The sequence below is a fragment of the Camelina sativa genome, chromosome 5, assembly GCF_030686135.1.
Source record: "Camelina sativa cultivar CO46 ecotype springtype chromosome 5, ASM3068613v1".
Lineage (NCBI taxonomy): Eukaryota > Viridiplantae > Streptophyta > Magnoliopsida > Brassicales > Brassicaceae > Camelina > Camelina sativa.
In genome coordinates, this window is record NC_141884.1 from 26,937,243 (window position 1) to 26,952,291 (window position 15,049).

General features: G+C 37.4%; 3 protein-coding genes across 4 annotated transcripts; 1 reads left to right on the forward strand and 2 right to left on the reverse strand.

Annotated features, from left to right (window-relative positions):
- The first annotated feature begins 259 nt into the window (after window positions 1-259).
- On the forward strand, window positions 260-7,400 carry LOC104787318 (5'-3' exoribonuclease 4). Its single transcript, XM_087450859.1, has 22 exons — window positions 260-958; window positions 1,746-1,848; window positions 1,925-2,001; window positions 2,088-2,279; window positions 2,431-2,550; window positions 2,666-2,728; window positions 2,810-2,944; window positions 3,061-3,225; window positions 3,439-3,516; window positions 3,730-3,816; window positions 4,061-4,141; window positions 4,227-4,322; window positions 4,509-4,579; window positions 4,812-4,940; window positions 5,021-5,097; window positions 5,190-5,230; window positions 5,342-5,416; window positions 5,621-5,772; window positions 5,866-5,970; window positions 6,060-6,135; window positions 6,333-6,415; window positions 6,502-7,400. Exons 1-22 carry the CDS (start codon window positions 755-757, stop codon window positions 7,136-7,138), a joined length of 2,847 nt encoding a protein of 948 aa, XP_087306985.1. The 5' UTR covers window positions 260-754; the 3' UTR covers window positions 7,139-7,400.
- Window positions 7,401-7,594: 194 nt separating this feature from the next.
- Window positions 7,595-8,428, reverse strand: LOC104787320 (uncharacterized). The gene has a single exon (XM_010512886.3). The coding sequence runs from the start codon at window positions 8,376-8,378 to the stop codon at window positions 7,689-7,691; it is 690 nt and encodes a 229-aa protein (XP_010511188.1). The 5' UTR covers window positions 8,379-8,428; the 3' UTR covers window positions 7,595-7,688.
- A 447-nt stretch (window positions 8,429-8,875) lies between these two features.
- Window positions 8,876-14,656, reverse strand: LOC104787321 (serine/threonine-protein kinase Nek1-like). Of its 2 annotated transcripts, XM_010512887.3 has the most exons (15): window positions 13,102-14,656; window positions 12,565-12,681; window positions 12,397-12,463; window positions 12,243-12,308; window positions 12,110-12,156; window positions 11,949-11,994; window positions 11,785-11,865; window positions 11,650-11,692; window positions 11,523-11,572; window positions 11,361-11,442; window positions 10,832-10,881; window positions 10,679-10,752; window positions 10,546-10,597; window positions 10,043-10,456; window positions 8,876-9,777 (listed from the first exon to the last, which is right to left on the reverse strand). In XM_010512887.3, the coding sequence occupies exons 2-15, from the start codon at window positions 12,648-12,650 to the stop codon at window positions 9,094-9,096; spliced, it is 1,842 nt and encodes a 613-aa protein (XP_010511189.1). In that variant the 5' UTR covers window positions 12,651-12,681; window positions 13,102-14,656; the 3' UTR covers window positions 8,876-9,093. The 2 variants fall into 2 exon arrangements, with proteins under 2 accessions (XP_010511189.1, XP_087306987.1); XM_087450861.1 differs by lacking the exon at window positions 12,110-12,156 and having other exon boundaries at window positions 13,102-14,601.
- Between the last annotated feature and the right edge of the window lie 393 nt (window positions 14,657-15,049).

Below are 15,049 nucleotides of genomic sequence, written 5' to 3' on the forward strand. Positions count from 1 at the left end.
AGACCAACATCGACCGTCCGACTAGTGCCTAACGATTTCTAAAATAATATACAAAATTTGTATTATTTTCTAATTTAATTTTGAAATATTTTTTAAATAAAATATTAAATAAAAATTCTAATTGGTTGAGAGAGAAATGAGGGTGAACCTAAGTAGTTCTCAAAAAAAATTGGATATTGTATATGGGAGAACTAATAATTTTCCCAAAAATATCTTAACTTACCTAAACATATTAGAATGGATCCTAATCATAAATTCTAGAATCGAGTCGATTTTTTTTATACCTAAAAAAAATGAAATAAAATACCATATACAATACCCAATTTTTTTTTGGGAAACTGATCTATAAAGTATAGCCAAATTTCCAGACCTAGCTAGATAGATTCTTGAGAGCAGAAGTAAAATCCGGCCCAATGAAGTCAGTCTATCTCCAAACACAATAATAAGAATTAGGGGCGCAGTCTTCATTAATCTCAAGAGATCGGGGAACTCAAAAGGTTAAAAAGACTAAACATCTCTTGGCCGCAACCAATGATGCCTACCGTTAATCCAAAGTAGTTGGTTGGGGTTAAAAGCTTCTTCTTCTCTTCTCATGTCTTAAAAGAAGCTCATTTTCAACATTGGTGGTGACAGCTAAGGGGCAAAGGGAGTATAATAATAAAATTACGCAAGCAAATAAGTTGAAATTTAGTGTCTTTCCTCTAAAATAAGTCGCGAACAAAAAGCATCACTCGGATCTGTCTAAGTCGTCGCCATGGGAGTCCCGGCGTTTTACAGATGGCTCGCCGACCGATACCCCAAGTCAATTAGCGACGTCGTTGAGGAAGAACCTACCGATGGAGGTGGTGACCTAATCCCTGTTGATATCACCAGACCTAACCCGAACGGCTTCGAATTTGATAATTTGTATCTCGACATGAATGGTATCATTCATCCTTGTTTCCACCCTGAAGGAAAGGTATGTATTCTATATAGCTTTGCTCCAGGGTTTGAGCTGATTGTATAGGTCTGAGTACAAGTAGTAGATATTGGATTTGTTTGTTTTTATATTGAGAAAATGAAAATCATTGAGTTTAGCAGATTGGTGGAGAAGATTATTCTTTCATGATTTAGTACCAGTCAGTTATGGGAGAGGGATAAGGGTACTAGTTGCTGCTTTTCGTAGATTTTGCTTACCAAAAAAATGTCAATGGAAGCAATGGCCAACATTGGTGATACTAGATTTAGGGGATTGGAGTTTGAGTTTATCGTATTAGGCAAGGCAGTCACAAGTAAACATGTATTTGTTTTCTTGTATGCGAAATGAAATCACTAAGTTTGGTATTTTCGTGAGAAGATGATTATTGTCTGTGTTAATAGTTTAGCCAGTTTATTGGGGAACGGAGGAGTATTTGCTTACCGAAAGTTAATAGAATCAATGGCCAACTTGGTGATACTAGATTTTGGGATCTAAAGTTCATTTCCGAAACTGACTTCGATGTTTTATTTGGGAAATTGGATGCAAATGGATGGCTGTGTTTATTTTGTTCATGTATCACGTATGTGAGTCTAGAGTTAGTTTTTTTTTTTCTTTTTCTAAAAGGTTTTGACTAGAGAAAAAAGAGACAGCGATGTTATTAGTTTATCATTAGAGTTGAGGAGATATTGTTATCCAGGGGAGTGAGTTTGCGTAGTAATATGTCTTATGGTGATACTTGAGTTCCCTGAAGATTTTACTAGCTAATCCTATTTTGATTACGATGCAGCCTGCACCAGCCACGTACGATGATGTATTTAAATCGATGTTTGAGTACATTGACCATCTTTTTACCTTAATACGTCCGAGGAAGATTCTTTATTTGGCTATAGGTGATCTTGTGCTTTCTCCTTCTCCCCTGTCTGTTTTGCTTTATGAGATTGGATCTGATTATATATGATGTTGCAGATGGTGTTGCACCCAGAGCAAAGATGAATCAGCAGCGTTCTCGACGTTTCAGGGCTGCAAAGGATGCTGCAGAGGCTGTATGTTCTCTTTCTATTTCTATTTTACATTTACTTTTGGCTTTGCATGGTTGTCACTGTTGCTTACACTATATCTGGTTTCATAGGAAGCTGAGGAAGATAGATTGAGAAAAGAATTTGAGACTGAGGGCCAAATCTTGTCTGCTAAAGAAAAAGCAGAAACCGCCGATTCAAATGTCATTACTCCTGGGACCCCTTTTATGGCTATACTCTCAGTAGCTCTTCAGTATTACATCCAATCTAGGTTGAACCGTAACCCTGGCTGGAGATATGTTAAGGTGTGATACTGTTCATCTAACTTAGCTGATATTTCCGAACTGTGCAAGACTTGTTGCATTCTTCCAGTTTCTGTTTAGTTAGCGTTGCCCCTTTACATATGGTTTTCAAGGTAATTTGTCTTCCTAAGACTTTGTGGATTATTATTTGAAGGTAATACTTTCTGATTCAAATGTTCCGGGCGAAGGAGAACACAAGATAATGTCATACATTCGTCTCCAACGTAATCTTCCTGGTTTTGATCCAAATACACGGCATTGTCTATACGGTCTGGTTAGTGTTACCCACAATGTGGTTGTTTTACTTCCTATTTGCTTGATAAGGCGTTGGTGCTTCTTCCAACAAATTGCATATTGCTTCTTGATAAAAACTGTATATTGTTATGCAGGATGCAGATTTGATAATGCTCTCTCTAGCCACACATGAAGTTCACTTTTCAATCTTAAGAGAGGTAGCTTGTTTTCCACCCATATGCTCTATATTTTCTGTAATATTCAGTCTGTCAAATTATGAGTCATCTTACTCATTCCAGGTTATCACTTACCCTGGCCAACAAGAGAAATGCTTTGTGTGTGGACAAACTGGTCACTTTGCGGCAGATTGCCCTGGAAAATCAGGTAGCACAAATGCAGCATCTGATATTCCAATCCACAAGAAAAAATACCAGGTTTAAGTAGTTTTCTTTATCTTCTTCAAAAGATGTTGCTGCAGTTGAACAACATGCCATTCTTGTTTTCTTTGGGAGCTTTCTCATATCTTTCTGATATAATATTGTTTTTATAGTTCCTGAACATTTGGGTGTTGCGAGAATATCTGCAATATGAATTGGCAATTCCAGATCCTCCTTTTGTGATCAATTTTGAGAGAATTATAGACGACTTTGTATTCCTTTGCTTTTTTGTTGGCAATGACTTCCTTCCTCATATGCCTACATTGGAAATTCGAGAGGTATGTACATGATGAAAGCTTTTCATTGCTTTATTACCTGTTATACATAATATGATGGTAGTGTAGATTGTAAAATATAGTAAAAGCCCTGTGGAGAATCAATATCCTGTTTCATTCTCTATAATACCATTGTGGAAATGATAATAATAATAATAAAAAGAGTATGTTACTCGATTGGTTTAATCTTTATACTCCGTTTCTTTGTTACTTCAGGGAGCTATAAACTTGCTGATGCATGTTTACAGAAAGGAGTTTTCAGTTATGGGAGGCTATTTAACAGATTCTGGTGAGGTAAGTTATTCGTTGTTTTTATCTTCTCCCACATTTCATTCTCGCTTCACATTGCTATTTTGTATGAGCTGTGTAAAGTTTTACATTAAATTGCGTTGCTTCTATTTTGTCTGGCTATATGATTGCCAATGAAATCCTGAACTGCATTATATCCATGGAGTTCGTTTTATACATTAACCCATTGACAATTTTCCTTTCTTCTGTTTTGAATAGGTATTACTAGATAGGGTAGAGCATTTCATTCAAGCTGTTGCTGTTAATGAAGATAAAATATTTCAGAAAAGAACACGGATAAAACAGGTATTTGTGACCTATACTCTATTTCCCCTTACACAAATAAAAAAACTTTGGAGGCTTTAGGGAAGGAGGGTGCTCATACCCTTTATAGGCACTACCTGAAAGCTCGCTTTTGAGTGAATGATACTCCTTATAAGGCAATAACTAGTTCCACTTGTAATCAATGGGTTTGTTTTATGTATCATATTCTTCCAATATGTTCAGTCTGCATAAGTTATGGCTAATAGTTTGCTGATTTTGGTATCAGTCAATGGAGAACAATGAAGAAATGAAACAACGATCAAGAAGAGATCCATCTGAGGTACCACCTGAACCGATAGACGATAAGGTAAAATAGTGTAGTGCATATGTTTATATTGACACGGAAAATTGTATAGGAGCTACAACTATAGTTTCTCTTTTATTTTGGGTAGATTAAGCTAGGAGAACCAGGCTACAAGGAGAGGTATTATGCAGAGAAATTTTGTACGACCAATCCAGAGGAAACTGAGCAAATTAAACAAGACATGGTGAGTTTTACGTCAATTATGTTGAAAGTTTCCTACTGTGCAGATAACACTGGATATCTGCAAAGTTCTTTCTAACTTTTAGGGAGGCTTATAGCGTGAAATGAACTACTTTCTTCAAATGACTCCTGAGACAGTCTGGATGAACATAAACTTATAATTAAGTCTGATAACCTGTTTAACTTGTAGGTACTAAAATATGTTGAAGGTTTGTGCTGGGTTTGCCGGTACTACTACCAAGGTGTATGCTCTTGGCAATGGTCAGTCTGACTTTTACAAAAAGTTTACAAATAGAGATGTCATGTTATTCCCATGAGAGCCATGTATTCTAACAATTACTAGAATATCTTATTTTATAATAGACTGATGGGTCTCTTCTCGAGAAAGACCTTGATATAGGTGTCAGTTGCTGAGATATATTAAGTTGCAAAATTGAAAGCAAATTTGAAATGCAAGTCTTTGATTGCTAACCCTTTCTTCTAATTGTTTCAGGTTTTACCCATACCATTATGCTCCATTTGCTTCAGATCTTAAGAATCTATCTGATTTGGAGATCACATTTTTCATTGGAGAGCCCTTTAAACCTTTTGACCAGTTAATGGGGACACTGCCGGCTGCAAGGTTCTTTCCTTTTGTGGAACCTTTAATATAAATATTTGGGCACCTGTGGTGATGTAAATAGTGTTTCTTGGTTGCCGCAGTTCAAATGCTCTGCCTGGAGAATACCGGAAGTTGATGACTGATCCCTCATCCCCGATCCTGAAATTTTACCCTGCCGGTAATTGTTGATGCTGAATATATATTTATTGTTGTTTTCCTATATATTTATGATGGGTAGTGGACACTCATAAGCTCTTATTCTGTTAATAGATTTTGAGATTGACATGAATGGAAAGCGCTTCGCCTGGCAGGTTCGTGCTTTTCTGTGTTCAGGGAATAAAGTGATAGTGTTATCATACTGAGACTGTATATCCTGTTCTTCAGCTATTGATGTTGTGTGTTTTGAACTTGATGTGATCCAGGGTATTGCAAAACTTCCTTTCATTGAGGAGAAATTATTGTTAACTGCTACAAGGAAGCTTGAAGAAACGCTAACGGTTTGAACTGAAGCTTTATCAAAATATATTTGCATATTGTTTGGTCAAAACTTCATTCTTTTTGAAAGATGATTCTTGAACCTTCAGAATGGTTTTTTTGTTAGTTATAAAGTAGGTTTACAGCTTAGATTGCTCTAGCCATCAACTTTGATGGCAGTGTCTGTGTTGACTAGAATGATTGATTAGTATGGATCCATCTGGCAGGTGGAAGAACGGCAACGCAACAGCGTGATGCTTGACTTGTTATACGTACACCCCGCTCATCCACTGGGCCAACGGATTCTGCAGTACTACCATTTCTACCAGCACATGCCTCCACATGAATGTCTTCCATGGATGATTGACCCGAATTCTAGGTTTTCTGTGATTGGCTAAATTGATAATTAACAAGATGTGTATAATCTGGTTATCAAGCTTCTTAATCCTCAATTCTTTTGTATTTGTTGCAGCCAAGGAATGAACGGTTTTCTCTGGATTAGTGAAAGGAATGGTTTCCAAACTAGAGTGGATTCCCCTGTCAATGGTTTGCCATGGATTGAGCAGAACCGAGCCTTGTGCGTTTCTTGTGCTTCACACTTTAGTGTCGTATGAAATGAATGAAGTCTTGCTTTACTCATTTAGATTTTCCTCTAAATTTTTCCAGAAACGTTACGTACCTGTGTCCTGCCAAACACTCTCATATCTCAGAACCACCAAGAGGAGCGATCATTCCGGACAAGGTATGGTTCCACATAGGAGTTCGTCGTGAACAGTAGTCCTGTCTGCATTAAAAGAAATAGAAACTTAAGTTTTCTTATTAGCGTTTAGGAGAATCTGTTTGATTGCATCTCAAATGTCAATGTCTTCTTGCCAGTCTATTTTATCTGCGAAATATTCGTTGCAAAAACAATATTCATTATGGAAGTTCAATTTGCAGATCTTGACGTCAGCAGATATAAAGCCATTTCCCCCTTTATGGCATGAAGACAATAGCAACCGACGCCGACAAGCCCGAGATAGGTAAGGAGATTATACTACAGACTGATATTTTGAAGATCACAGTGTGAAGTAGGTTAAAGGAACCATATGATATATCTACTGTGCAGGCCTCAAGTGGCTGGAGCTATAGCCGGACCTTCGCTGGGAGAAGCAGCTCATCGTCTGATCAAAAACACCCTTAACATGAAATCCTCTACTGGTTCGGCTTCAGGATTAATTGACCCAAATGGATACTACCGTAATGTACCGGGTAATCATTATTATGGTGGAGTCAATAGACCAAGAGCACCGGGTCCCTCTTCTCACAGGAGAGCTTATGATGATGACTCGAGCTATTACTACTATGGAAAGTATAACAATAGCTCACAGGGAACGTTTAGCAACGGTCCAAGATATCCTGGTCCATCAAATGGATCACAAGACTATAACCGAAACTACAACTCCAAGGTAGTAGTAGAGCAGCAAAACCGTGGTGGACTTAGAGCTGGAATGTCTGGTTTATCGATAGAAGATAACGGAAGCAGAAGCAAACAGTTGTATTCAAGTTATACAGAAGCTGCTAATGCAAATTTGAACCCGTTACCCTCACCACCCACCCAATGGATCGGTACACAGCCAGGAGGTAATTTCGTCGGTGGATACTACAGGGAAGGAGTTGGGTATGGTGAAACAAATGGAAAGCCGGTAAAGAAAGTAATTTATCAGGCCAAGACACAACCAAGTCATCGAGGCGCAAACATATGAGATTGTTAGTTGAGGCGCTAGGGAGGTTTCTGTACAGGTGAGTCCCTTTCTTTTGCTGCAATGGCCTTTTGTATGGTAACAACGTCCCCGCTTCATCTTCTGCCATGAATTATATCTTAAATTTCTGGCTAAAGCTAAAGGCAAATGTACAATGTACCTTTGGACATTTCTTTTGTTATATATATATTTATTACAGTAAACTTGTTTAGAGTCTTTAGACAGCTTTTGGCAATTGGTTATTCAACTTTCGTTGTTCCTTCTACAGCATTTGTCTATTGGTTTCCTTAACCTATTTCGGTTTGCTTATTGATTCGTGTTCTTCATCATCTTTACATGATAGGCAACCCAACTAACCAACATAAATCCGAGTTTGAAGATCCGAGCCCTGGACTAACATTGGTAGATTAAGGACCAGGCTCTCCAGTAGAAATGATGGTAGTGTCATATTGATGAGAATAATGAGAATAATGGTGTATTGAAACATAAGTAAAATTGGTGACAAGCTGTAATGACATGAAATTTGAGAAAATATATATATATATATATATAATCATTGGATGAAATAGCCGCTCAAAAAAAGCATAAAGAAGAGTAAAAGAGAGCCAAAGATTAAACCAGTCTTCTGACCACCAGTAAGAGCATTGCCACCAAGTCCATATTGCTGATTCTGAGCAAAACCAGCAATCTCAACCATTTTGCTCTCAAAGAAACTCTGGGCAGCTCCACACGTTGGACATCTCCAATCTTCAGGCAACTTATCAAACTGAAAACCCGGTGGGATCGGGTACGACGGGTCACCCGCTGATTCATCGTACTTGTACCCACATGATCTACACTCGTAGATGCCAGTGTTTAGAACAGCAAACTTCTCCTCCATCCTTCGTTTCTCTATGGTGTCTTCGACTTCTTTGGTCTCTGTTTCTTGGGTTTGGTCGGAAGAAGGAAGAGGCGTCGCGGCATCGTCTCTGGAAACGGCTAAGTAACGAGGGTGATGGTGAGTTGGATAAGAGATGGTGATGAAGATGTGATGGTGTAGTTTCTTGCCATATCTGAGAAACGGCGTCGGTTTTATGAGAGAAGAATGGAAATGGGAATGAGATTGGGAGAGAGGGCAGAAGGAGAAGGTAGCACTCGCCATTGGTTCCTTTTTACTTCTTATAATTTTTTGGGTTTGTTCATTGTTAGAGATGATGAAAATGTCGAAAGATGGATCCCATTGGAGAGGGAGAAAGGCTAGCATATGCTGCGCCCCCCGGATAAGATTTTTGAAGAGTATTGTGACAACCACGTGGCCTTCTTTCAATCCATCTTATTTCTTTACTTACCCCCAAAATGTCCCTCAGCCTTTTCCATTTCCATTTCCCCCCTAAATCTCACTGTAGCATTACTAAAGTAAAACATACATGTCAATTAAGACTAAAAATCTTCAAATTCCTTCTCAAGAGTTTTATTTAGATTTTTTTCGTGATCTTCACTACTTAGCTAGACTCATCAAGAATATAAACGTCCATACCAGGGAAATTTATCTCCTCGTAATCAATCTTGGGTCATCCATGCCTTTAACTTGGCAAGTTTTTTCCGCAGAATACTTATTACCTTTTTTTATTAACAAACTAAAAAACGCAAAAAAAATTCTAAAAGGTATGAAAATACTTCAAACCAAAAAAACAATCAACAAAGAAATTGTGATTTCGCACCAAGAATGGATTACCAATAACAGGCAAAAAAATGTAGAGATTGGAAAACTTTTTGAAGCCTGAATTAACAGAAGACGTAAAAAGTGTTAGGTCTACAAATTAAAAATGCAAAGCTAGCAGTTCGGCTCAAGCAGAGAGTTCAGAAATGCAACCTACTACTTCTGTTACTCATCTTTTAGAAGTGTCAGCCATCATACCTAAACAAACTCTACATAAGCATAACTAGCTAAACCGAACATTAAGACAAAGTGAAGCCTGTCAGGGGAGACCCACAGGTGGTATCTCTCTATTACATTTTAGATCTGCCGTTTTTGCCTTGTCTTGATTCTCCTTCAAGCTCTTTGCGATCCATATAGCGGTTTCTCTGGGAGACACCTTACCTGGGCCAAAAGGCTTAAGCAACACGTTGAGTTCATCATATCTCCCTTCTTGTAACAATCTGGCACTAAACTCGAGCAACCCCTCCAAAGCATCAGCTCGTTGACGATACGACGATGGGTCAAATCGACATCTTCTTGTGTTAGATGATGTGGTCTGGCTTGATGCACCCGCAGTTGCATTCTGATCAGATGATGATGACCCGTCGCTTATGTATTCTAACATGTTGTGTTGGATACCCTGCCACCTTGTGATATTATCAGATCCTGATTTACACGTTTCAACTGTGCATTTGTCTTTTGTTATAGAGCGGTCTGAGACAGATGAGCTTTTGGACGATGTTTTCCAGAAGATGTCCTGTTCATATGGAGCTAACGGAAAAATACCAATCTTATCAACTTGTGGCTCATTAATGGAATATTCTGGAGACTTCACTTTCTGCAAGATCCCAACTGTTGGATTGTATGCTGCAGCTTCTTGGGTTGTAGCCCTTTTCGTGAATGGTAGAGAAGTCCGGCGAGACAAAGAAACTAACTTGCTGGTAGTACCGCCTGAAACTGGATGCTGAACACCAAGCAAAAGGCAATCATGATCATCAGTGTCTAAGGTATTAATTCTACAAGACGAGGCTTTTTGGTATTTAGAAATCTGAGACATGTAGAGAAACAAAAACAACACAGGATTGTCTGGTAATGGTATTGGCAGCCATGTAATAGCATCTGTGAAGTTTATAAAGATCATTCAGTCCGCAATAATTTTCTTTCAATGGAACTCTGTACTGTTTTTTTTGGCAACTGATTCTAAGATAACAAAAAGGAGTGAGTATTACCAAGTGTTCGAATCTCCTTCCTGTTTCCATGGTTCTTCTGGATGCCGCTGAAGTTTTTGCAAGAGGATACTTCGAGACATTATATGCACTTGAAGAAACTTGCTTATATATCACTGTTCCTTTACTGCTGCTCTCAATTGATAAATCTGAAACCCTGCGACTTATACATTTGATAGAAGATACAGTGTCTTCTTCAGCTTCCGGATTCAAAGCTCTATCATTCAAGAGAGAACTATGTCGTCTCTCCCCAAAGGCCGGACAAGTGACAGCGGGTTCAGAAAAATGAGCTTTCTTCATAATCCCCTTAGAATTTGGCAACTGAGGCGGTAATGTTTTGCGTCTCAGGTTATTGAGCCTGAGCTTGACATCTAGAACGTAAGGTTGAAGATGTGGATGTCTAAGTAAATCTGAGGCCTGTGAAAATTTTATACTTCGCATAGTTAACAAAACAACATTGGCTATTAAGTTTATATGAACAAGCTAGGTAAGGTACTTATACATACAGATGGCCTAACTTCTGGGTTTTTTCGCAGCATGCTTTTGACAAGACCTCGGCTGAAATGAAGGTTCAGAACAATAAATAGAACCCCCCAAGATATATATGAAGGTAAAAGCAAAACAAAACAAAAAACTTACAATGAACCAGAATATTTTGCGGGGAGCGGAGATACAATTGTCTTGTTTATCTTATTAATCAGTGCTTGCATATCCTAACCAAGATGTTTTGGTAAGCATTATAATGAAAGGTGGTATTAAAGATGGATATGTTTCTATCACACAGCAACTTACAAATGCTTTAAATGCCGGCTTAAGATAAGCCATCTCATATATACAGCATCCTGCAGTAAGAAATTTATGTGTCCATAAGTAAATCATCCTAGGATACATATTTGGCAACATATGCAATACGTTTGTTAAGATAAAATTGTTAGTTTTTAGAATTCTTTTCTTTGTTTATCACATCAGAAACTGAATCAAAGAACCAACTAGGGATTAGAACGAGAGAATCGCTTACTGTATCAAGCTATCACAATCAGTTAATACCCCACACAATCTATCTGCTTTTCGTATTTATAAAGAGACCCTAATGTAGTATTTATAAAGAGACTTCATCAGAACTCTCGTCAGTCTTCCTAATAATTTATGAAGACTTCTTAATTAGAAACCTCATGAAAATTGAAAAATAAACAGCAGTAATCTTTTCCAGGCTTATGACAGAAGCTTTAGTAATACAAGCACAAATAGATAGATTACGGCTTCCTTATGTAGCAAATAAGTGAACTTAAAAATACACTGCTATATACAAAAAAAAACGCACCTAAAGACCAAATGTCAGATTTAGAACCATAAGGTATATCAGCTAGAAGCTCAGGGCACATATAGCTGGGAGTCCCGACAACCTGACATTTTATAGGTTAGAAGTGATGTAAAGGAAACACTGTGGCAGATATGCACATGATAGAGTAATTATAGAACTCACGGAGGAAGTGAGATTATCGGATGTTAGAATCTTGGCTAACCCAAAATCACCTGTAACAGCACTAATCAGGTTGATATTCTATATTTTATGAAGATGGGACGACAAGAAAATTCAAAGAGAAGCTCACCAAGGCGTATATCTTTCTCCTTGGTCAAGAATATGTTAAAACACTGGACAAAAGTGCAAAATATTAGCATCTAGAAAGTCTCAGCTTTAAGCTTTGGATTGTGTAGAACTGCAGATAGCAATATGAGATTGATACCTTGACATCACGATGAAGAATATGGTTCGTGTGTAAGTACTCAAGGGCCATCAGAAGCTGAACAAGCCACTTGCACAGTGTCTAGAAAGCACAAAATAGGATTATAGGACGACAATTATATCTAATAAATGTTCATGAGAAGCATCTAGAAAAGAAAAGCGCACCTCTTCCTGAAAATGCACGCCATTGGCTTTCTTGATGGCTTCTGCCCTGTAGCATAAGAAGAAAGTGAGGCTGCGTCACAATCTCTATAGTGAACACAAGGTAGGTGAATCTACATATAAAAAGCTGAAAACCCCAGAAACATTAAAAACAAAAAACTAACATGTCCCCTCCTTCACAATAACCTATGACGATGCACACATAGCAAGCCTAAGAGAAAGAATACAAAAGCTTTATCAGCTCAAAAGGTGTGGAATGATATAAACTTTTGTATTAAGTCAGGAGGTCTATCTTACCTTTTCCACCCAAGAATCTTTGTATTCCACAACAAATGGATGACGCATTTTGGAGATGAGCTCCATCTACTCAAAGTAGGGGAAACCAAGATCACACCATATGAAAAGGATTATCATACATAGAGCACTAGAAGATTCAAACAGGATTGCCAACCTCTTGATGTGCAGATCGTCTGGTCCTTTGAGTTTGCCGGGCAAGACGGATCTTTTTCAATACATATCTAATGAAACCAACACACGATATCAGATAAAAAAAAAAAGAAAAAAGTTCAAACTTTCTTCAGCCAAAAATCAGAGGCAGCAATAAGATAGAGTTCCTCACTTTTTCTTCTCATGCTTATGTCTCACTAGAAGAGCTGACCCGAAAGATCCTTTTCCTATTTGCTCAAGAATCTCATACTGTTCCATATCTAGTTTTTGTTACTGTCTTACCTTTAACCTAGTAGAGAGGTGAAGCAAATAGTAGTGTGATGTTTCATGAAGACATTAAAATGATGCTGAAGAAAACCCAACAAATGTAAACCCAAAGTCAAGTAAACACATACTCTGGTAAGTAAAGTATATAAATCTCATTAAGCAAATGAAAGAAGGAGAGAACTTATCTATGAGGCATCAGCTATGACTTTAAGTTACATTAGAAGAGAAATTAACTTAAAGGCTAAAAAATCTAAGACCATTGATCAACTACGTCTTAATGATGAATCAGCAAACAAGTGTGTGATATATGAATCTTGAAACTAGCTCTACAGCTCAATTTACAAAGAAAACAAAAGAGAAGCAAGCAGACATTATATGAAGTTATGAACCCTAAAGAGGAAATTACAGAGAAGATAATGTACGAAAAGAGAGAGATACTGACCTCAAGAGAGAACAGGGTAAGAGCGATCTGATGGGGAGAGACAGAGGATTTGGGCCCAATGAGGCAAGAGTTTAGAAGAGGAACAAGTACGGAAGACAAGCTTCGAGAGTGATTTGTAGGGACGAAGAATTTATATGACTAATTTGGTAGACAGAGTGGAAAAGTGTGGGGAAGAAAACTTAGTTCCATTAATGGTGGCTTTTCTGTGACATCATTATTAGATATTTCCTTTTTTATTAATATAAAAAGTTTATTTACAAAATACTGTAGATAGTAAATTGCCCAGAAAAAAAAAATTGGAAAATTGGAAATGAAGGAAGTTTTTCCAAACTTTTGTCTTTTTTTTGTTTCACAAGAGTGTCTTTTATTGATTAAAACCTAATAAACAGGCCAACATTACAAGCCAAAAGAAACAAGTCTACAAGCCCAACAAACCCTTAGACTAAGAAAACTAAAACGCTCTAGGACACATCTCTCTAACGTGGAGGCTTGCCTCACGAACTTTATCGACACATGTGCAACTCGTCATCACCATCTTGTTTACGCTGGAAAAGGAGAGATCCAGACAGAATGTTATGATAAACATATGAAGAACTTAATGATTCTCAAATCAGAACCTGAATCTCCTCTGATTCCTACTGAGGATGCACGATTCAGTTCTTTTTTGATTGAATCTTCTCAATGATACCATAAAATCAGATTTTTTATTAATATCAGATCTTCTTGCACTTTTTTGAACTTCTAAGTCTTAATTGATTCCCTAGATCTTGAGATTTCTTCTGACTAGAAGTTGAAGTCGAAGCTCCATACTCCTTCGGCAAAGCACAACTCTTAGAGACTTTCTAAATTCGAAATAGAGCGTCCCAGAATCCTTCGCCATAACAAACCAACCCAAACGATTCAACAAGCATCGGCAGTGAGAAAGACAAACAATTGCTCTAATTTCATCAAAATCAGACCAAAGACACCAAATTAAACTTCAATCCGCATCTAAAAAGTTGATCTTTAAAATGAAAAAACCAAAAAGCTCAAAGATCAAATTAAAACCCTTTAGAAGAAAGGAGGATTGAAGAATTACAAATCTAGATCAAAGGAATGAAAAAGAGAAATCAAAGTCAAGCAAACCCGAAGCAGATTAGAATCGAACGAGATCAAAAAGTAAAACTAAAGCTGGAAAAATTCCAGGAACAAAGCTAGCAAGAACCGCCTCGAGAAGAGCGAAACCACTGCTAGAGAAAGCTAGCCACCATCGGAAAACCATAAGCCGGACATCGTTGCATAGAAAGCCAACTATGCCGGAGTCAAAAGCCGGACATTGCTGCATAGAAAGCCAACTATGCCGGAGTCAAAAGTCGGACATCATTGCATAGAAAGCCAACACATGCCGGAGCCAAAATCCGATCACCATGACTAAGGAAGCCATCGCCGGAATATAAGATCACACGAGAACTTTCTCTCTCTGAAAGATTGAGAGAGCAAAGAGAGAGAAAGTTGTGATTCTTCAAACTTTTTTGCCAAACTTTTGTCTATATACACTTTTTTTTTTAAGATTGTCAATTGTGACAAAAATACTCCTACTAATATATATATAGTGAAGTTTTTAGGAGTTTAAACCAAAAAACAAAAAGAAAACTCATGTTAGTATACAATTGTGTAAAAGAAATTTGAAAAAAAATGTTTTGGGTGTCCAAAATCAGTTTGTAAATTGATGATTTATGGTCTAAATTGTTCAGAAAAGACTTTCTATGATTTTTTCAAGTTCTGAAACTTTAGATTATTCATTCTACATTTTGTACATGTTCTACGAAGTTTAGACGGAAATTTTTTTCTAAAAACTTCAGAACCTGAATTTTGTATGTTCTACAAAAATATGTATTTTACATTTTTCTTCATTCTACATCAATTCAGAATATATTTTTCACGTTTTACCCTGTATACTAAAAGAAGT